Source organism: Podarcis gaigeae (genome assembly GCF_964106915.1).
Source record: "Podarcis gaigeae genome assembly, chromosome: 3".
Taxonomy (NCBI): domain Eukaryota; kingdom Metazoa; phylum Chordata; class Lepidosauria; order Squamata; family Lacertidae; genus Podarcis; species Podarcis gaigeae.
This window is the reverse complement of record NC_139680.1, coordinates 82,821,404-82,843,598: the sequence shown is the minus strand read 5'-3', so window position 1 is coordinate 82,843,598 and position 22,195 is coordinate 82,821,404. Positions and strand designations below refer to the sequence as shown.

Below are 22,195 nucleotides of genomic sequence, written 5' to 3'. Positions count from 1 at the left end.
CTAGTAGCCATTGATGGCCCACTCCTCCATGAATTTGTCTAATCCTCTTTTAAAGCCATCCAGTTGGTGGCCACTGCTGCTTTTTGTGGGAGGGAGTCCCACAGATTAGCTTTGTGCTGCCTAAAGAAGTACAGGCTGAGACCATTTTAGGCGTGTTTGATATGTGCATGTCCGCACACAAGCGCATCGTACCAAACTCAGAAGTGACCTGACCTGAAAACATCCCCAAATAGGCAGAACGGGGTGTCTGCAGGCTGTCTCAACGGTGTTTCAAATATTCACAATTTCACTTAAATGATTAGGGCAGTGCTGATCATGTGATTTGAGCAAGCTGTGTGGTTTCACAGGCAACGATCACTACTCTGGTATGGAGCCTCAAAAGCAAACACATGGAAGTGAGGTTTTGGGATCAGCTGTGCAAACTGGGCCACATGCATCTCACTGGAGAGGATACTCCATCTATCGCACTTCAGGGCTATTTATTGTGGGAGAGAGGTTATTGAGGATATCCTTGGGAATAAAAGAAGCTCCTTGCTTTATCAAAGCAATGGCTACTGCATCCTTGGAAACTCATGTGATGCATTGTTGCGCAGCAAAGGAAACTGTTCAGCAACCCATTGTTGTCCTCTCTTACCTGCTGGCAATGATGGACTATTAGGCAAAGAACCGTGACTGCTACCCAGTGACATCCCTCTGGCAAACTTCCTGCAGGCTAGAACTAGCAGATCTCTGCATTGCTTATGACAGTTAGCACCGCAATCTGGAATAAATTGCCAGAGAAAAGAAAAATTGGATCTGGCAAACTACAGTTTCCAAAGAGATGCAAACAACGACAAAAAAAATTCAACTCTGTAAAAGCTTCCAAAGTCTGTCTGAGGAATTTCCACGTAAGTGGCATGATGTGAGTGGAAGCCAAGCATGAAATGTCACACTAGAATAGAATCTAGGGCTGCATACAAATTATTATTTCTGTGAAGCAATGAGAATGCTCTTTATCATTATTAACTATGATCAGCACTGACAGGTACAAACATGACAGACATAAAATGAAGGGGAAAGTTGTTGGGGAACCCTTTCCAAAGAGTTTGGAACTTCAGAGGGGAAAACGCAGCTGATACGCTTCTAATTTGAAACTGGAAGGTTGCAGGCGGAAGAGAAACTCCCCCCCCCCCCCCGCCGCTTCCTTCACTGTTTCTCCACTCCAAAAGTGGTGTTTCCTAAGAAAACCTATTTGTCAGGCTTTTTGTAACATGCAGTTCCAGTCTTGGAGTTAGTGATTACTTAATAAGGTCACAAAAGGCCAACCCAGAGCATTAGTAACCAAGCGTCCTTCCAATGTGCTAGAATTAGTTGCTTTTCAATGCACACACCATGACGGGAGATGTTAAGCAGGGTACAAGGTCTAAGCACTTTGAAATGCCAGATTTTTCACTGCAGCTTAATTTCAGCTGGAACATGCCATTAATTACAAACAAACAAGAGCTGCAACAAAATGTCGCAGTGCATGTTTTATGGTGTGGGCCAGCTGTACATGCCCTTCACAGGTATACACTATTCCACCCTACACCCCACCCCAATTTTCTGTTTGGGTTTCTTTCTTCCAACTGATATTTATCAGCTTGTGGCTACAGCACATGCCCTGTCCCCACTGGGCTGTTTCAGGTAGGTTTTTCTCCCCAAAGGCTTGTTGTTTTTGAAGGCTTATTTTGTACATTTGCAAACTTCACAACTCCCCAAACATGCTTCCCTCTTTCTCAGTTGCCCCATAGCCGAGTGTTAAAATGAATTGAAGAGCTGAAGAACGAAAATAGTTTTTCAGCCTGCGAGTGATTAAGGCTGCAGTGCTATGCCTACCAGAGCCATCTTTCCTATTGGGCTTACAGGCGTGTTGCGCCAGGGCGCTGGCCTCTCAGGGGCGCCCCAGCGAGTGGGGGAGCTGCACGGCTTTGCCAACGGCCTCCCCTTTCCCTGCACACCTGCCAGCTGTGCCCCGTTAACCATATGGCTGGTGGCTGTACAGCTTCCTTCCCAAGCCTCCACGGGAGGGGAGGGATCCCCGCAGAGGCTTGGGAAAAGGTCAACAACCCTGGTAAACGGGGGGGGGGGGGAGCAGGAGCCTGAGGGATCTTTGCACTACGGCACCGGATATGCTTAAGACGGCCCTGATGTCTACTTACCTTGGAGTAAGCACCACTGACCACATTGGGACTCTGTAAATATGCATATGACTGCACTGCACCTAACTCTCTCAGCCTAACTCTCTCAGCCTTTCTCAACCTGTGGGTCCCCAGATGTTGTTGAACTACAACACCCATCACCTCTAGCTAGCAAGGCCAGAGCTCAGGGATGATGGGAGTTGTAGTTCAACAACATATGGGGACCCACAGGTTGAGAACCACTGTTCTTGATCCATCTGAGGTCGAAAGTGCATTGTACAGTGGTACCTCGGGTTAAGTACTTAAATCGTTCCAGAGGTTTATTCTTAACCTGAAGCACTACATTAGCTAATGTAGCCTCCCGCTGCCGCCGCATCGCTGGAGCACAATTTCTGTTCTCATCCTGAAGCAAAGTTCTTAACCTGAAACACTATTTCTGGGTTAGCGGAGTCTGTAACCTGAAGCATATGTAACTTGAAGCGTATGTAACCCAAGGTACCACTGTATGTGGCATTGCTCATTTGCCAGCAATTAAGAGATTCATTATGTTACAAACTGGAGGGACTATGACTTGCAATTGGCAGCCACACATTATTTACAGTACCTTTGCATTTGTATCCTTGCTTGATTATACCCCACAGCTGCAATTAAAAGACAAAAGGTATAAAAAGGTATAAAAAAGAAAGCCAGAAAGAAAACAACCTCATTATGAAGGCAGGAACAAAAGGCTACAAAAGTGCAAACAGGAAATTGCTGCTCTCAACACCCTTCCTGTTAGAAAGAGCTATCCATTCATCTGTGAGGCTCAAGGCAGCACACTGGCCCTCGCTACTTCCAGGACCAACAAGTGAGGCAGCACAGGAGAACTGACTCAACATATTACCATAAGGACTCTGGGCTGGATACACAATCCTGCAAGCTCTCACTGTGGTCTGGAAAGTGCTGTACACACAACAGTTGCTACAATTCATATCTTATAAAATACTGCATTTTGATGTGGTTTTCCCACCGAACCATTTTCGATTTGAATTGAGAAAAAGAATAACCTAGCTACATTTTAAGCTGTTAACATATAGACACAGTTTATTTCTACATTTTTAATTCATTCAGTTTTGGCATACAGTCGAACCTCCGTTTATGTAACCCTCTGGTTGCGTAAACTTCGGGATGCACGGGCGGCAAACCCGGAAGTATTTTACCGGGTTTTGCCACGCGTGCATGCGCAGAAGCGGTCCTCAGGTTGCGGAAACCTCAGGATCCAACTGGACCTCTGGAACAGATCCCGTCCGCAACTGGAGGTACTACTGTATTGGGATTAAAAACATTGAGATTTTTTTAAAAAACAGCAGTTAAGTTGCAATTTTGTGCACTAAAATTGAGGAATTTCCAGCCCACAGTCCAAATTAGGCCTCACAAGCATCCCAATTTGTCCCATGAGGCCAGTTTCTTCAAATCATACCCACCTGCCCTGCACCTGGTATCTTATGTGACATCAGGTGAGGAGCAGGTAGAGTTGCTACTGCCAATGCATAACTGGGAGCCTTAAAGGGAGCCTTAAAGGGCACTGACAATGGAGACTTCCTGTCACAACCAATCAGCTGATTGACAGAGACAGCAAGCCAGCAGGAATCAGCTGCACTACTGAGTTTCTCATAGGAACTCCATAGTACAGCCGACCCGTGCAGAAAAGCAGGGCTTGAACTGAGTGCCTACCAGCAGACAGGCATTTGATTCAAGCTCACTGGGATCCGCTGTGCAATTTGCACTTGACCCCTGCAGAAAAGTGGAGCTTGAACTGAGTGCCCTATTAGCTGATGGGTGCTCAGTTCAAGCCCTGCTATTAAGCAGGAGCCAACCGCAAATAGACCCGGTCAGCTGATTGGTACCTCAAAGCACCAGGGGACTTGAAAGCACCTTATCACCTGATGTCACTGTAAGGTCAGGTAAGTAGCAGGTGGATGGTTCTGCCCACCTGACAAATTTGACCCATTTCATACAATGACTGGATTTGATTCCCCACCTCTGCTATCCACATTTGCCTGGGGACTTATTTCTGAGTAGGCATGTATGAGACAGACAGACGAAGCGCTGTATTGTAGGTCAGAGTGCACAAATGCGTGCAAAGTGCCCCAATTTCAATCCCTGCTATCTCCAGGGAGGACCTGGAAATATTCCTGTCTGAAGCCCTGAGCTAGATAGGCTCATGTTCCTATGTTCCTAGGACTGCACTGTAGGGCTCAATTTCAGACTCCAGTGCCTTCAGTTACAGGCATCCTTGCTTTTGATACCATTCTCTCTTTTTTCCCCAAGTAAATTTTTATTGTTTCCCTTACATATTCTTTTCCAACAAATTGTAAAAACACCATTCCCTTTGACTCTGCCAAGTCACGACCCCCCTCCCTCCCCATAACTGGTACATTTAACCCCTTTCCATCGCTTTTGATACCATTCTCATATGGTTTATTTAGATGCTCCTACAAAACAAATGTGTGCGCGGTTGACGTTTTTTACATTTATTCAAGCCGTTGAAACAGAGCAGGATAAAAAGTGTATTATAAAAAATGAAGAAACAAATACGTCTTAGACCACAAGTACATTAGAACTGCACTAATCCATACTTACAAATCCAGCACAATGCTCACAGAACGTTGGCTTAAGATAGGTCATCTCCTGAAAGTTATGTATAAAACCTGGTCCCATTTTACACTGCAGCTGTGATTTGGCCCTCAGAAAATACGCCATCATTTCTCCTTTGCTGATACGGCCATCCCTGTTTCAAAAGAAAAAGAAAGGGGGGGCGGGAGGGGAGGTGGAGAGATCTGTTAGTTCTAAACCACAGATCGGGTCGACTCCAACTCCCATTATCCCTGACTACTGGCCAGGTTAGCCAGGGCTTATGGGAGTTGGAGTCCAACGACGTCTGGAGGGGACCTCATTGGCAGCCCCTGCAACAGATAAAACAGAGCACCCTGTCCCTTCTCCATGGGCATAGTCTCTCTTATTTTAGAAAACGATACTGAACAACAGAACTTTTCACCTGCAATCCTCATAGTGACTGACCAATGAGTGATCAGTTCCATGTAGCTTACGTATGATGCAGAGTTTCATGAAATAATCAGTGGGTTATATACAATGCTGCGCAAATAGACTTTTACGAGCACAACGGGACTTTCTCTCCCCTCCTGCAGTCCCTCAGTCTACTCCACAGGGTTCCCAAATTCTTGCCAGCGGTGAAAAAGGAAGGGAAAGTCCACTGGTATGAATGGAAATCTGTTCCACTTGGAATGGTAGGGTAGGACACAACCCAGGTTTAATAACAGGCATTCTGCGAGTATTGCTCATCCTTTTTCCTTTCTATTTATAATAAGTTCTACCTATGTGGCCACAATCCCTTAAACACTTCTGATTCACCTATGTGCATCAGAACCTGAGTTTGGACCCTGAACTAAACAGCTTACACTGTGTGGTCACTCTCACATGTAAAATGGGAATATTAATCACTCGTTCCATGGGCTGTTTAGATTATGAGTGAGAGAAGGAAACACCAACACCCACCTGGTCATTCTGGATACGGCTGGGTATAAATTAAAACAAATTTAAGTAATTTCTGTTTGTTTCTTGACACTTCTAAATTAAGGCTTCAATTCTATGCACACTTATTTGATAGTAATCTCCACTGAACACAGTAGGGAGCTACCTCTGAGTAAACTTGCAGAAGGTTGCACTGCAAAACCATAACAAGAGCAAGACCACTTACTGATCTTTGTCCAATACACAGAACGAATCCAGGAAAGGAAAATTAGCTGCAATGCTTTCAAAGTCTTCTTGAGAGATGTAGCCATCATGGTCGTGGTCATAGTTCCTAAAAACAGACTAAAAAATGCAAGAAAATTATACAGTGGAAAGTAAAGAGCAATAGATTATGACAACACAATTTCCCTTAAAATCAAAGCCAAGTAAAATGATAGCAACCATTAAATGAAGAACAATACTGAAGGTCAGGTACTATATGCCCAATATCTTAAAGCAAAAACCAGCTTCTAACAACTGATTCATATCAAGAACTGATATGTCTATATCATAGGGATGCACCAACACATTCACATACTATGCTATACAATCCTATGCATGTTGAGGAACTGCATCCCTAAACCTTCACTGACGCCAGGAGTGGGGAACCTTTGGCCATCTAAGTGCTACTCAACTACAACTCTCATCAGCCCTGGTAATCCTCGCCAGGGATGACAGGAGTTGTAGTTCAACAACATCTAGAGGGCCAAGGGTTTCCTGCACCTGACTGACACCCATGTATACCTTGAGCATACATACATACATACATACTATACATACATACCTTGAGCATACTATACATACGTCATTCTGAGCACTCTCTCAAATACTTACATCAACTAGTTTTTGGATGTGTTTGTTAATAAGGTTTGGGTCAGGTTTCGGTATGACTCCAGACGCCCATTCAAGTGGCACCACTGTCTTGTTAGGGGTTGTTGGAGAGGTAGGCTGCTAACAAACAAAATAAAAAAAAAAATTTAGGACTCACTGTGAATGAAGTTAAGGGTGACTTCTCAAAGGATGGACAGCTTGCTGCAGAGTGAGTCCAAAGTTGCGTTTCAACTTTCACATGAGATATAGGCTATGTCATTACCCTTTAAGGTAGTGCAATACTTAAGCTCTAGTCTAAGAAATAGATCACAAGTGAAAATAACATTGCACCAGATGGAATGGCTACAGTGAAGATACAACATCACACTAATATGACTGTTCCATCAGCACAAGCGTTTCTGCTTGCCTGACAGAATGATCTCCACTTCCCCACCCCCAGTGCTCTCCTGGGTCCCCCCTCCAACTGGCAATGGGGGCAGGGGGAGGAGAGGCGGGAAAGCCTCTGCTGCACTACAGAAACCGCTTGGTTGAATCCCGCCCTGTGTCTGTTTGTTTTTTAACAATGTGACTCTGTTTCCTTCTCTCTCCAATTCCTTTGCATATTACTACAATGGAAGAATGAAACGGCAACAATGAAAGGCAGTGACCGTCAACAATGCTGTCACTGTCCCGGGTGCCTGGTAATCAATGAATAATCAGTGACATTCTACTCTAGAGTGCTGGGCACAGGTGAATATGCAATAAATAAACAAAAAGTATCGACAATCAAAAATGGCAAAACTTCTGAAGCAGGAAGCACATTTCGTTTTTCAATTGCGTATGCGGCAATGCAATTTTACTTCCAACATTTCCCCTCCCCCAATTTCTCATACAAAAATAAGGTAAGGATTTGGACCATTTTGCATTCCCTCCCATCCTGCTGTGAATATTAATAAGGGGGGGGAGGGGAGTAGTGCTGGATCTTCCTGACAGAGAAGCATTTCTTAAATAAATAAGAAAGTAAATACTACTAAAAAAACCCCAAGTATATTACAAAGTTATAACACTCCTAAACCATAAAGTGTTACATACTGATTTTGAAGTCCTTGGCTCGAGCACCAGTGAGAGCTTATAAATATCATCTTCTGTGTGGTAGAGATCCAGGGAAAGCTAAGAGTCAAACCAAAATAATAATAATAAAGCATTATTTTAATTACTGGGGCGGAACTAAAGAAGTGTAACAAAATAAGAGAAAAATAACTCCAACGGCTTCAGAAGATCACAATTTTTCAACAGACACAGTTGTGGGGGGAGAGTTGTGGGCAGTAGTGTAGGAAACCTCTTCAGCACCCGGGGCGAAGGGCCGGGGCGAATCACCCACAGGGGTGGGGCTAATGACCCATCTGCACACACGCGCCCTCGGCTGCCCTACAGCTGGGGGAGAGGCAGCAGGCAGACAGTGCGGAGAATGCAGACACCTGAGATGTATGGCTCAGGTGTGCTGCAGGACCCGCAGTGAGTGCCGCCCGCCATTTTGTCACCCCCCCCTCGGGGTGACACTTGGGGTGGACTGCAACCCCCGCACCCCCCTTCCTATGCCCCTGGGTCTGGGGTGCTTGATCCTTTCCCCACCCATGATTTTTCTGCTGCAAGGCCTCTGTGCAGTTCCAAATAGTGTTTGTCTGCAACTGCAAACATGAGAAGAAACAAAGTCTGTTTTGTACAGAAACTGCACTGAATGCCACAGTTTTTGGTGGAGATAACACCAAGGTTGCTACCTCCTGAACATAGTCCAAGTCGGGCTACTTTTCTTCCTGCTTGCTTTTTGCCCCAGCGCAAAACCTTACATTTGCAAACAAATCTCCATACTCATAAACAGTGCTTATTTTCTCAATTTTTTTAAAGGGGTACTCTCATTTTCCCACTCATATTGAAATTCAATGAGGCCAAACTTAGATTCACAAAATGTTTAGGGGTATGCGTACCCCTGCGTTCCCCCAGAAAAAAGCACTGTTCATAAACAAAAATCACGACACAGAACAGAAATTGACCCACACATCTGCTTTAGCATCAGGTAATATTCAAAGCATAAAATCACGACGATCATATTGAAAGGAGGGTGGTGATCTGCCATCTTTGACAGTTGTGCAGCAGAAAGAATTTTGGTGGGACAGATTGACAAGGGGTGCAAAGGGCTGCACCTGCAGAAATTCCCCTTTCCACACAACTATTAAAAGTCAGAAGATTCGGGTCTCCCTTTAACTGACCACAGGGCCATTCCCCAAAATGCATTGTGCAATAAGAACATGAGAGCTGCGTAGGCTGCCTTTGGGTCTGATCCAGAAGCTCCAGCTAATGCAGAATGCTGCAGCTAGACTAGCGATGGAGAAAGACTAACAGCAACACATGACACCCACCTGCTACTAGGTCAGGTTCAAGGTTCTTGTACAAAGCCCTGAATAACTTAGGTCAAGACACCCCAAAGACTGTCTTACTCTGTACACACCAAGTCAATCACTGAGATCATCTGGGGGAACACTATGAGTGGTCCACCATGGACCAGATGCATGACTTATATCAATGAGAACTTGAAGTTATGCTTTCAGTTCTGTGATCCCAACTCTGTCAAACTCTTTTTCCTGAGTTCCAGATGCCTGGTTAACATTGTTTTATTTCAGGAGGACTTTGCATCATGATGTTTTAAAATGTTCTATGTTCTTTGTTTAAACCCCTGAGGTATTAAATTTTTGAGGTTTTCATTTATATTTTCATCATTGTAAGCTGTGAACGAGTCCTAGATGTTGAAAAGGGGGAGGTATCTGTAAAAATAATTATCCGCCTTCACCAGTCTGGTGTCCTCTAGATGTTTTGAGCTACAAGGTCCCTTCAGCCCCAACCAGCAAGGAAATAAAGCACCATTTATCTTTTCTGCCCTCAGCTGAGTATCTTGGATCAGTCCTAAAGCTGATCATGTGACTCCTAGGGCTATTGCTGTGCTGCATAAATTGCATTTCCCCCTCTTTTGCTCACCTTGGTTTTTCTTCACATTAGGTAAAAATAAACAATTGAGACAATCTTCAAAGCTGCCCCTGTTGGAAAAGGAGAGGGAGGCTGGCTTTCCAGCTTCCAGAGCAGCCTCTCTGAGCAGTGTTCTAGCAAGGCTTCCACACAAAAAGGTACCACTAATCAGAAAATTGACAGGAAGAAGGGACAGGTCACTGCATTTTGCAATAGGGAAGCTGAACACACGAGCCTCTTGACCCTGAGGAACAGTATGGCCTGAGTACTACATGATTTTGCGGGTCTCATATTTCCACCTAGAGTCATTCTGTGGAGAAGTGTGTCCCTTTTCTAGTTGATAGGAATCTATGTGCCTCACTCTCATACAGAGCAGCAGCAGCTCCAACATGCCCTGCTTTGTCCTTTGTACAGATTTTATATTTAAAAGTGACTTCTCTGAGTTAGTTTCAGTCTGATTAAAAAGAACGTATTCACCACAGTTTTCACAGACTGTAAAAACATCTGGGGCTTTCCAGATATTTGCATAGTTTCAGAGTTGGTACAGACCACAGCATACAAACTATTGTTCTGTGCTTCAGTGTACCTCCACTTTCCACACTAATTATAACTGTTAATTCATTTATTGGTTGTATAGTGCACAGTCTAAGCAAAACAACATGGAACCCTGTCTCAAACTGCTTTCAATCAGATATTTGACAGCTGCAATGGAACAAGTGAAGGGGAAGGGTAGAAAGTGCAAGGGAACAAGAGATGAATGTGAGAAAGAAAACACATTTACATCCTTTGTTTCTGATTTAGGGCCCAAGGACAACAGCCTTAAAGTCACTTATTCTAAATAATACTGTTCTGAATTTGGGGTGGGGAGTAGGCAGCAAGCTAAGACCTTTCTAATCTCTGGATACGGCAAGTGTTAAAATCTAAGCAAGGATTTGAATTCCTGGAATAGCCAGGCTAGCTTCCTGGTATGCTAATGGGCCTCGAAATATGGGTCACGAAGGTAGAAAAGGGAAATATGCTAATCCAAAAGTCCCAAGTCACATCCATTTCAGGGTGCTTCCATTTCAAAGGTGGTTGAATAAAGACCCCACTGCACAACTCTTATTCCCTGAAGTGTTTCTTTGAATCCCAGGCTATGTCTTTAAACACTGCAAGTTTTGAAGTAGCTCGTGTTGATCCGAACTCACAGCCCCACTAGACACAGGGATGGAGGCCTGAATGTTGTACCAGCTGCAGTGGACATTAATTCTGCAATGCTGCCTCAATGCTAAAACTGATTAGTTTTGATTATAGGAAATGCAGTGGCAGTTTTGTAATGAGTCTTTGAAAGAATGGCCTTGAGAGTCTTAAAATAATAATAATAATAATAATAATGCAGTCCTGAAAATGTAAACAATAACTGCAACAAATTATCAGGGCAAGAATCCTCCAGGGAAGCTTCTCTATATTTTGCTATAGGAGACAGGAGGTTCGCTCTCGCTAATGCTTTAGCAAAGCTGAAAGAAGCCCATTTTGCACTTCAGCTCCTTATACAGATTGAATTATATAAAATTCAGCAAAGCGCACGCCAACACCAACAGCTGCTGCCAATGTTCAGACTGCTGCAGTGACGTGAACTGCATGCAATCTTCCTGCAGCCCACTTTTCAGTCATCTTGTTATTTTGCTGCAGCCGTATCTATCAGAGTGGGGAAAGTTTCAATGTATTTATCTGAGCAAAGAATAGAGAGAATGGAAGAATACCAAATATCCAGATATAAAACTGGATCAAGGATTCCAGTGGAAACAAAAGTCTAAAATACAGCGCTCGTCATAATCTGAATTGACCCCATTTGGGCAAGCTGTAGAAGGCTACTTCTGAACTGTTATTTATACTGTACTACAGTGTGAGAGTCCTGCCAACCTAGCAGTATGAAAGAACATCAAAGTGCAAGTAGATAAATAGGTACCGCTCCAGCGGGAAGGTAAACGGTGTTTCCGTGCGCTGCTCTTGTTCGCCAGAAGTGGCTTAGTCATGACCCACATGGGCCACATGACCCAGAAGCTGTACACCGGCTCCCTCAGCTAATAAAGTGAGATGAGCACCACAACCCCAGAGTCAGCCATGACTGGACCTAACGGTCAGGGGTCCCTTTACCTTTTATCTTACAGTGTGAGAGCAGAGGCGGAAATGTTACAAAGATGATAATCTGTTCCTTTGCTGGCAACTGAAATTCAGATGCTGAACATAAAATATTTTTTAATATGGAAAGTGCTCTCTTGGCTTCCAGCTACAACAGCCACATGGACACCCTCCCTATTAAAGCTGGATCTCTCTGGCTACCCAACTATGAGAACTAACTGCATGGAGTGGATATCACAATTGTATCTTCATGCTTATGAATCTTTCTGGTCAGCCATTGCTGCAGAAAGAACGCCGAGAATGTGAACGCTGAGTCACAGGACAAGTTGGAGAAAGAACATGATGCTGGGTAGCCAGACCCTTTAAAGGGCCATGTGAGCTTGTGAGATCCCACAAGATCCCAGGGAGGATCAGACCCTCTCCTGGCCATGGAGGCTGCCCTGCTGCCCTGCAAATCAGCCTTGGCATGGAGATGTGCCAAACCATGAGTTGTATTAAAGGAGCTTCAGCTAACATTGTGGTTCAGAAGGGAAAATGTGTGCCCGCAAAAATAATTTTAAGTGAAGGAAAACAGAGAGAGTACACCCAAATTTGTTTATTGTTCTGTTATGCAGCTTTCAATATTCATTCCCTGCCCTTCCCTACCGCTGTGACACACAAATTAAGACTTTAAAAAAGGCTGAAATAATTATAATAAGCAGGCTATGCAGCAGTGCTACTACTTGTGTGCATGTGTGTGGAGGGGCATATACAGGGATGCCAACTTGAATAAAATACTGAGGGGCCATTAAGCTTTGGCTTAGTGCATTGCCCAAACCCAGGCTTGTGGTCCAGTTCTCTCCTTACTAACCATGAACTGAAAGCCATAGTTTGGTTTACCATGTTGTACAAACCAGGCACATTCAGCAGAGGGTGTGAATTTATTTTATCATACGACAAGGATAAATGATTGGTGCAAATTGTTCATCAAAGTTGTGAAATGAATAATCTACAACGTAAAATGAAGTATTTGAAGAAATGAAGTAAGGCTCCTTACGGGTTAATTCCCACCTAGCTGGTATCTTAATATTTTCACGTCTTTATCATTTTTATCTCTCTCTAATTTATTTGGGTTTCCCCCCAGAAAATGTGCAATCTGTTCTATTAGTAAGTCTACCAAATTCACCCCTGCCTTTTACATCTCCTCCTTGCCCTCAAAGGAGACAGTGATGGAAGGAAAAGGAATGTTTTCAAATTCAAATTTAACAGTACTTACTGTTAGCAGGTTAATTAAATCCATGTTTGGCTCAAGGTGGTGAGAAGCAGTCTGCAGGGAAACCAGCTCACTCAAGGTGACTGAAAGCTGCTGCATTTTTACTATGTTGACTTTGTTCTCATTGATCCAGTCTGGAAAGACGACATGAACGGCTATCAGGTCCTTCAGGTGGACTCCTAAGATTGGGATTTTGAAGCCAACACAATCAGCAAAAGCTTTGCGGTAGCTGCAGTAGTTCCCATTGGAAGAGACTAGCTCGGTCATTTCGTTCCAGTCCTGCAAACAAGGTATAGAAGAAGCAAAACTCCGCAAAAGCATCCTTAACATTGCTTTGATTTATCTTAAAGAGGCAGAGCTTAGGGAAATCATACTGGGAGGACTGGAAACCTTTTCTTCGGGGGGGGGGGGATGGTGGTGAGGAGCATCATCCAATAACAGAAGCAACTCACACGATTTCTTCCAGCACATTTTTGAGGAAAGATCATAGCTCAGAAGGAGTTCACATAGTTTGCGTGCAGGAAGACAATCACCAGAACCTCCAGTTAAAAAATAGATAGTGGGGTGGGAAAGAATCCTGCCCAAGATGTTGGTGAGATGCTGCTAATGAACAGACTGGGCTAGATGGGCCAAAGGCCTGACTCAGTATGAGGCACCTTCACTTGCTCTCAGTCTCCCTTATTCCAGTAAGAAAGGACATCTTTTTGACAGATTACATTTGAGTTTGCTCATGTTCCTCTATATAATATTTACACAGACGTTGAGTCCATTACAAGAGAGGTGCTCTCATACCTTTGAAACTTCTGAAGAAAGGTGAGAATGAGTTTCTTTGAGACGTGAAATAGAGCTATGGCTTAGTCCTCCCACAACAGCCATCAGGGTATTGAAATTTTGAAGATGAAGAAGTTTCTGTAGAGAAATTAGACACATTGCTTACTTGTTGATGAAATGTTACCTGTTTCATTATTCTAACAAGCCAAATGTATGGCGCTATCTGCAATCATACATACACTTACTAGATAATCCAACTGATAATAACAAGCAAAGGTCCTGCCAACCTAGCAGTTCGAAAGCATGCCAGTGCAAGTAAAAAAATAGGTACTGTTGCAGCGGGAAGGTAAACGGCATTTCCGTGCGCTCTGGCACTCGTCACAGTCCTCTGTGCACCAGTAGCGGTTAAGTCATGCTGGCCACATGACCCAGAAAGCTGTCTGTGGACAAATGCCAGCTCCCTTGGCCGGAAAGCAAGATGAGCGCCACAAACCCATAGTCACCTTTGACTGGACTTAACCATCCAGGGGTCCTTTACCCTTTTACCTTATAGTTATTTGTTCCAATGTGCAAGGCCTAGAATAATAGCTCTTGACTGTTGGCACGGTGCCTGATGAGAACTATGTTAAAAATGAAAGGCAAAAAATTGTTTGCCAAACTGAATTTCTTTTTTCTCTCTTCAAACTATCCTAGTAGAGATATTAATAAATGAACTTTACTGGGACATCCCCAAACCCACCTAAATGTGTAGATGATGAATTCTTAGCTGGAATAATATTACCAAAATCCTCTAATCTTGGACCAAATATTTTAGAAGTTCCTATCAAGAAGCAAACAAAACTAATATAAACCTTATGAACAATAAATCACCCATGACAGTAGGATTCACCACTGTATTTTATAAGAAACTTGAAGAATGCATCGTTTAACAATTAATATGTATAATAATGACATAGCTACAATTAAGTTGTTACAAAAGGCATGAGCAGAAGCTGAAATGGTAATTATAGCCAAGTCAGGTACAGATCTCTTACTCTAAGGCTCAAAGCATCCAAAACTGGACAACTATCGTAGCAGAAAGGCTTAACAATTTGATAATAATAAAATACAGGCAGCACTTATTTTCTTCATGCAGAGAAAAGATTTGATTGGCTAGAGTGGAAGTTTGTGCACTGAAAAATTTTAATGCAGGAGAACAAAATCTTTGATATACAACAAATCTACAGCAAGAATTTACACCAACAAATCCCTTTTACACTCAATAATTTACAGAGGTACAAGAAAAGGATGTCCTTTGCCACCAGCACTGTTTGTTGCCTTCCCCACCCCTTCCCAACTAGCCACTTATATTAGGAACAATTTCAAGATACCTGGAGTAACACTGGGATAAACAGAATGTAAACATTATCCTTACTATGAACACTAGTATCTGGGCTTCCTACATACCCTCTTATTTTGGACCTCCATACCACAGTATTTCATTCCAAGGTCATTATTACCTGTGCAACATTGATGAATTTTGTGATTACTTCTGCCCTTTGCTGAGGGGTTGGTTTGCTAAGGACCATCAACTGGACCCACTTGGAGATGCCATTAAATAAAGCAATTGATCTTTCCAAAGTTGGGTTGTTCTCCAGGCAACCATGGATCACATAGCTCTGATAATCTGTAAACTAGACAAATTCATTGTTATATGGCTTTTCTAAACCACAAAAAGAACATATACTGCAGTAGACCAACATTCCCTGAGAAGACCTGTAACTTAGGAAATCTGACCTTTAAAAAAAGAACTCCTCAGTGCGCATAATTTAATCATTGTTTGATGAACACTGCACATCCTTGAAGGACAGGGAGCACTACTAGCTTTTATTTCTGTTTGGATGAGGAAACACAGTGGAGCCTTGTGGTATCTTTGCAATATTTCTTTTCAAAAATGTAACCTGAGCATAAGCAGAAGTCCTTGCGCAGGGTTGCACTTATGGGACTCATTAGCTGAATCCCACCCACAGATCTGAAGCTTGTCAGCAGCAAGCAGCACAAACACATTAGATCCTTATGGAACTTCCCGATTTGTTTACAAAGGATGCCAACAAAACCACCAATGATATACAGAAAACTTCTGTGGACACAAAGGTGCCTGATGATTTGATGATGGTTCTAAGCAGTTCCCTTGTAAAAACTATGCGGATCTTTAGGATCTGTGTTTTAGATCCATTTTTTTAATCACTGGAGTGCTGGAAAGCATCTGATCCATTATTTTTATGGCTCAGTTAATGGGACACATGTGACCTGTGATTTGTAAGTGATTTGGTGGGGAAAACTCATTAAAAAATAAGCAATTTCAACAGGATCTATTTTACTGGATCCAGTTTGTGTGTTTATGCCTGCACATGCATATGCACATGCACACCTCCACTCTCATAGACACAATATCCCCCAACTCCTGTAGCACCCCCATTTCTGGCAGCCGTCTCACAATCATTGTTTTTCCTCCCCATATCTCCTACATCACTCTCCTTTCCATCTTACACTTTCAGTCATTCCCGTTTCTGTTCAGCGCATCAGGTGCCAAACTAAACCTTGAAAAGTGCATCAAGCTGAAAGAAGAAGTAGAAAAAACCACTGCTGTTCTTACTTCCTGTTTCACCTTTAGGTGCTTTTCAAGGTGAAGGTAATGGTAAGACAACCACTCTTTCCACATCATGATGAAGGGAGAAGTAAGCATGGGGGCAGGGAAGGTGTAACAGGTTTTGTGGGTGGAAGGAAAAATAAGGGTGCCTACGGGTACTGCACTGATGACCCCAGAATGCTACAGCCAACAAGCAATGAGTAGACACGGATCAGCCAGCACTGAGGCTGCATACACACCATTCATTTAAAGCACATTTAAAGATCTTGACTTCACCCAAAGAATCCCAGGGAATGTAATTTGTTAAAGGTGCTGGGAATTGTGGCTCTATAGCTACAGTTGCCAGAATTCGTTGGGGGAAGTAATGCACTTTAAATGCATGGTGTTACATGGCTTGAGATTTGATGTAATGTATATCCAGATTCACGGAAATGGGCATGAGGAGCCATAAAGCCCAAGTGCCATAAGAAATTGTAGGTTTCTTACAGAGATCCTTCTGAAAGATTTATGCTCCAGAAAAGTGAGGTGCTCAGCAAGCTCAATGGGTTCCAGGTGATCAAACAGGAGGCAAGCTTTTCCCTTCTTGGAAGGTTTTTTCCTTTGTGTGACTCTCCTCATCCAGTCATAAGAGGGACTGCAAGAGAGAACGATGAAGCCACTTTCAGGATCTGACACCCAAATAATACAAACATGGAACTAGAACCAAGTGATGGCACTGCCAAGAACCCCTGCATTTTGTTTGTGTGAAGTCAAACAGTGATATCTCCTTCAATTTAGATGTTCCACAAAAAAGGAAATGAAAACCAATTTAGCTATGTCTTACCTAAACGGAGAGCTGTTTTGAAACTTTCTGAAGACGAGTCTGTAAGAATAGCTCTGTTGGATCAGAACAAGGGCCCATTACATCCAGCACCTCAGTTTCTAATGGTAGTCGATGTCAATAGCAGCCAGTGAGGCAGTGTGTGTATGGGGGGCACCATTGCTCTCCTGTCTTTCCAACACAGCAGACATGGGTGAATACATAGTGAGAGAGTGGAGGGGCAAGGAGCTTTGGCCCATGCCATGCATGGTGGAGAATGTCAAACTGGCTCCTTTACAATTTGCTGCAGTGGGCCAAGTTCATCACAACTCACTCCATTCCTCTCCCTCTCGGTAAGAGCCAGTGGCTCATTGTGTTGGGAAGACAAGAGAGCAATGGTGTCTCTCCTGTGCCACCCTCAACAGCTGCTGCTGGCTGGCCTGGTCCTTCCTCCAGGTGGTGCACAAATCCAGGGCATGAAGGCAACAGCTCTCTTTCTTTCTTGTTTGTCCCCAGCAAATGGCATTCAGACATATATTACTTCTGAACCTGGTGAGTCAATTTAGTTATCATTGCTAATAGCAGTCAACTGAGGTAGCAAACACAGAGTTCTACTTCATTACACATCAGAGAGACACGTTCCAAATTTTATATTTATTTTAACTAGTGGGTTTTTTTCTAATAAAAAAATAACACCACAAAGAACAAGGAGAAGAATTTTTAAAAATGTTACAATGATCAGTACTGGGATGACAAGTTACCTAATTATTGTTCTCTCCCACCTCCTTTACCCTTTTTGCTGTTTTGCTACAGCTGTCAATATCAATATTCAATCTTACTAGGAAGTCCTGGCTGAATAATCAGTCCTCACAGATGGTAATCCTTACATGCTAGAGATATCAATAAGATGGATGTGCTCTTCGTAACCTAGGTGGCTGGCTAGTTCTTGAAACTCCTCAGTCAGACGAACCAAACCAAGGTCCAGATTGAATTCTGCAGGAAATTCCAAAATCCAGTATCTGAAATCATGACAGCAGAGTTATTCAAATATCAAGCCATGGAGCAACTATGTGCTAAAAGCCTAACTTACTCCACCTTTTGGGAAATGAGTCTCCCTTAAATCAAATGAATTGACAGCTCAGTTGAAGAGAACTTTGGGCCTTGAATTACATTGGCGGCAGCAGTCCTTTGGGTGTGGGTTCATCCATCACACACTGGTGTAATGATGGGATGATCCCTAACCATTTAAACTTTCCCTGCCATGCAAACATTTATAGTCTCTCAAAACATTTCTATACCACCTAGCAGAGGAATCTTGGGGTGGTGTACGTAAATGGGGGGGGGGAGCACATCCATATTAAAATTGAGTTGTTCTCTAAATTCTTCTGATTTTAATAATATGCGAAGTTCTAATAAAATGTATGTACTGGAATTAAGCACCACAAAGACATGGGAGCAAAAGCAGGTTTTCAAAAGATGACAAAAAGTGTTTTTTTTTTAATTATTCAGAAAACATACAAACTTCCAAGCGGAGCAAAATTGCATTTACCTCATGAAGTAGCAGATTTTTAAGCGAATTTCACTGCAGTTTTCCCCACTAGCATCTCTATATGTAGCTTAGTTAAAGAAAAAGCCATGCCTTTTGGTTTCAGTGGCTTTCTAAGGTTCCATTTTCTTGTTCAATTAAGCACTTAATAAAATGATAAACACTATATTCAACACAGCACTTGATTTTGCAAGCATATTATATTTTTATTATACCCTGTCTTGGTGCCATATTGTGATGGAAGTGTGGACAGGAGTATTTTAAATAAGATAAACCAAACAGAATAATGAAAAAGTCACCAAGAAAATGTCTAGAATACAGGAGGCCAATTAATTTGACCCACTGCTAACATTGGCCATTAGTCTCCAGCAATACAGCAACTCTTTCCAAAATAGCCATTCTATAATGTATAGAATGTACACAATGGTGTATACACCATTCCTTCCAGTGATGACCACTTTGAAGTCAAAGGAGAAAATCCAAGATTATTCAAGTTCATTGCTAAAAAGCTATCTACACTGAAATCATACAAGTAACTACTATTCAATAAATAGAGTATCTGAAAGGATATAGGGAGAGAAGTTTTCCTGCCAGTTCTGTGGATGGTAGATACCATCGGTGCATTAAAAGGAAGGTTCGTGGCAGGTGACTGTTGCTCAGTTCCCCTCTGTGATCTGCAAAAACAGATATATAACATTCCAAGGTGGATAACGTGCATTAATTAACGGTACCATGTAAAAGTCGGCACATTAAAAAGTCAACTGGACATCTCTCTCATACACACACACTTTCTAAAGTGATATTAGCAAAGGTAAAAAAATAATAGCTTACTATCATTAGCAGTGAGATGAGCACATTTATAAAGAAAGAATAACTCACCCATGATATCAGTATAAGGATGTGTGTACACCAGCTGTTTTTCCAAGGTGACACGATTTTAACCTCGGGAGCAATTTGTGCCTTCATGTCTTGAAGGTTGCTTCACACATTACATTTTCCCTACACAGTGGTAATATTTGTGTAAGAAACAGCATGTTCTGCAACATTTCAACTGAGGTGAGAGTATCCTTTTTACCACAGCAGTTGATCATGCCACTATCCCTCTCAGCAAACATGCAACAAAGAAAACACTACAAACAATACACAGAAGTTTCCTTTATGCAGGAAGAATGAAATGTGTGAAAAGGATCAAGATAATAACAGTTCTACAAACCCTCGATTAGTCTTGCTAAATATTTTATAACGTCTCTCTTCCAATCCATTGTCCAAACCAACATTTTCTTATCCTAACCTTTTTCTTTAGACAAACTAACTAACTAACTAACTAACTAACTAACTAACTAACTAACTCACTCAGCTGACTTCAGCATTCAACACATTCACATCCAGCCCCAAGCAGCATCTTGTTAATTTCTTCCCCGCTTCTCTTGTTTGGCAATGGGTTGACTCAGCATAGGCTCAGCAACTTCAGAGTCCATCTCAGGATTTCCCATCTTTTTTCTTCCCTCCCCCCCCCCAAAAAAAAAACCCACATCCAGATTATTATGATTATGCATGTGGCAATAGCACACATGCTGCATTATTTTAGGGGAGGGGAAACCCACCTACTCAAGAGACCAAAATCTCTAATAGGATGAAGTACATTTTCTTCTGGCACCTGAAAAGACTAAGCACTTTTTTATGGCATCAGCTTTCATGGACTCAAGGCCATTTGTCAGGTCCGACAAAGTGAGTTCACAAAAGCTTATGATGGACTTGGGAGGAAAGGAAGACTCATACCGAACATTTTAATGCAGGTGCTTAAAAGTTCATCCAATGTTGCGGCTTTCCCGAGTGTATTGGACCCCATCGTCCTTTAACTGTTAAAAGAACGAATACACTTCCACCACATCAGAGAAGGGCAGCAGCGGCAGCAGCAGCAACAGAGGCTCCATTAGATGTCTGTCAGTTGCACTATCTGTACCACTTCACCAGAAAACTGGAAAAAGAAATAAGGTGGGGAGGAGAGAGAACCAGACTGCAGTTTCATATGTGGGCCAAATGTTTACGGTTCAGCTCATCTTTTTAAAGATGATGGTGATAGGTAGATAGATAGATAGATAGATAGATAGATAGATAGATAGATAGATGATAGATAGATGATAGATAGATGATAGATGATAGATAGATGATAGATAAAATGCCCATACAAGAAGTGAAATGCAACTTCTCAGCAGAACCAGCTCTTCTTGTTTAAATATCTACACCAGGAGCGAGGAACCCTTTTCAGACTGAGGGCTGTATTCTCTCATAGGCAACTTTCCAGATGTCAATCACATGCAAGGACAGAACGAAAAGTCAGTGTGGCAACAGATATGACTTGTACCTTTTTGAGAGTAGCCTCCATTATGGCTTCAAATCTCCCTCTCCATCTAAGTAAGCAAGAGGCTTTATCACAGTTCGTGAACATATTCCAGTTGGGCAAAAGTACTTGCAGAGTGGGGATGGAGAACACAGTGGCTGCGGGGAGGGCCAGGGGAAGTGATACCCTTCCCCAACGAATCTTAATCTCAGTATTTTAAAAAAGCTCTTCTTTCTTTCTTTCTTTAAGTTGCTAGCATTTGTAGAACCTGACATATCAGGCAAAATGTGCAGGCACTATTTCATTTGCAAGAAACTAGACTGCTCCTCCTTTCAGTGTTTTAGTTTGCCCTCCCCCAAGAGTCCATGCAGATGCCCGTCTGGGGCTTGGGGAGAGTGGCCATGGCCTGAGGAGAACCCTGAGGGCCACAGGTCCATGGGAAAGAGGTTCCTCACACCTGAACTATACCATTTAGTTAGGATTGCCAGCTTCCCCCACCCTGGCAGGACTGTGACTTTAACAGCAGTGTGATGGGAGAACCAGAAATTTAGTAAGCAAAACTTCTGATAGCGTAACAGACAGGAGAAGCTTTACCTGCTATATTTTTGCTCATTAAGCAGCTGTTAAAAGTTGTGGGACCCCAGGCAGGAGAAAATTTGGCAGCCTTCAGTTCGTTCTGTCTGACACACATAAAAGTACAGGCTGTGAGTACCAAAAGGACAGCCAGGAATTTCCACCTGTAAGATTGTTCCTGGCTTTGGGACTGGCTTAGTTCTTGGAGATGAAAGGCCTACATTTGTTACCTATTCAGTGCCTCGACTTTGCACGGCACCTTTTCCAGCAACCTAGCAGGACTTTGTTATTTTGCTTTATGCCTTGATCTCTGTCTATAGTGTTTTGTTCCTGGTGCTCAGGACTGTTTTCTTTCTACTGCCTATTCATCTCCCCAATTGAAGCAAAGACATTATCAGCCTCCAGCTGAATGGAAAATCCATGTGTTGTTTCTCCTAAGTGGGAGCTGGCACTTCACACATTCCTGGCCTGCTGCTGCTGAAGGGTTGTCCATTCTCCCTCTCTCATGGAATTCCACTTACTTGGTAAAAAAACAAAACAAAAACATGTACAAATCACAGAGGAGCTCATACACTGTAGAGACAGCATCGAATAGAGGGAAAGGCCAAA

At 42.8% G+C, this 22,195-nt stretch overlaps 1 protein-coding gene across 10 annotated transcripts in view; it reads right to left on the bottom strand.

Moving 5' to 3' along the window:
- The window catches only part of RASGRP3 (RAS guanyl releasing protein 3), a 44,845-nt gene that overhangs the window by 3,118 nt on the left and 19,532 nt on the right, over positions 1 to 22,195 (bottom strand). For 8 of the 10 annotated variants that reach the window (XM_083732386.1, XM_083732385.1, XM_083732387.1 and 5 more), the window contains 14 exons: positions 20,452 to 20,650; positions 19,244 to 19,346; positions 18,676 to 18,738; positions 18,014 to 18,145; positions 16,814 to 16,961; positions 15,198 to 15,371; positions 13,720 to 13,836; positions 12,931 to 13,206; positions 7,629 to 7,706; positions 6,561 to 6,677; positions 5,914 to 6,029; positions 4,779 to 4,926; positions 2,761 to 2,797; positions 635 to 760 (listed from right to left, as the gene is read on the bottom strand). In XM_083732386.1, coding sequence (XP_083588512.1) covers positions 635 to 760; positions 2,761 to 2,797; positions 4,779 to 4,926; positions 5,914 to 6,029; positions 6,561 to 6,677; positions 7,629 to 7,706; positions 12,931 to 13,206; positions 13,720 to 13,836; positions 15,198 to 15,371; positions 16,814 to 16,961; positions 18,014 to 18,145; positions 18,676 to 18,738; positions 19,244 to 19,346; positions 20,452 to 20,521 — 1,705 coding nt within the window. In that variant the 5' untranslated portion in view covers positions 20,522 to 20,650. Of the gene's footprint in view, positions 1 to 634; positions 761 to 2,760; positions 2,798 to 4,778; positions 4,927 to 5,913; positions 6,030 to 6,560; positions 6,678 to 7,628; positions 7,707 to 12,930; positions 13,207 to 13,719; positions 13,837 to 15,197; positions 15,372 to 16,813; positions 16,962 to 18,013; positions 18,146 to 18,675; positions 18,739 to 19,243; positions 19,347 to 19,551; positions 19,653 to 20,451; positions 20,651 to 22,195 lie in introns of those variants that run through there. The other 2 variants (XM_083732391.1, XM_083732383.1) reach the window with 2 other exon arrangements.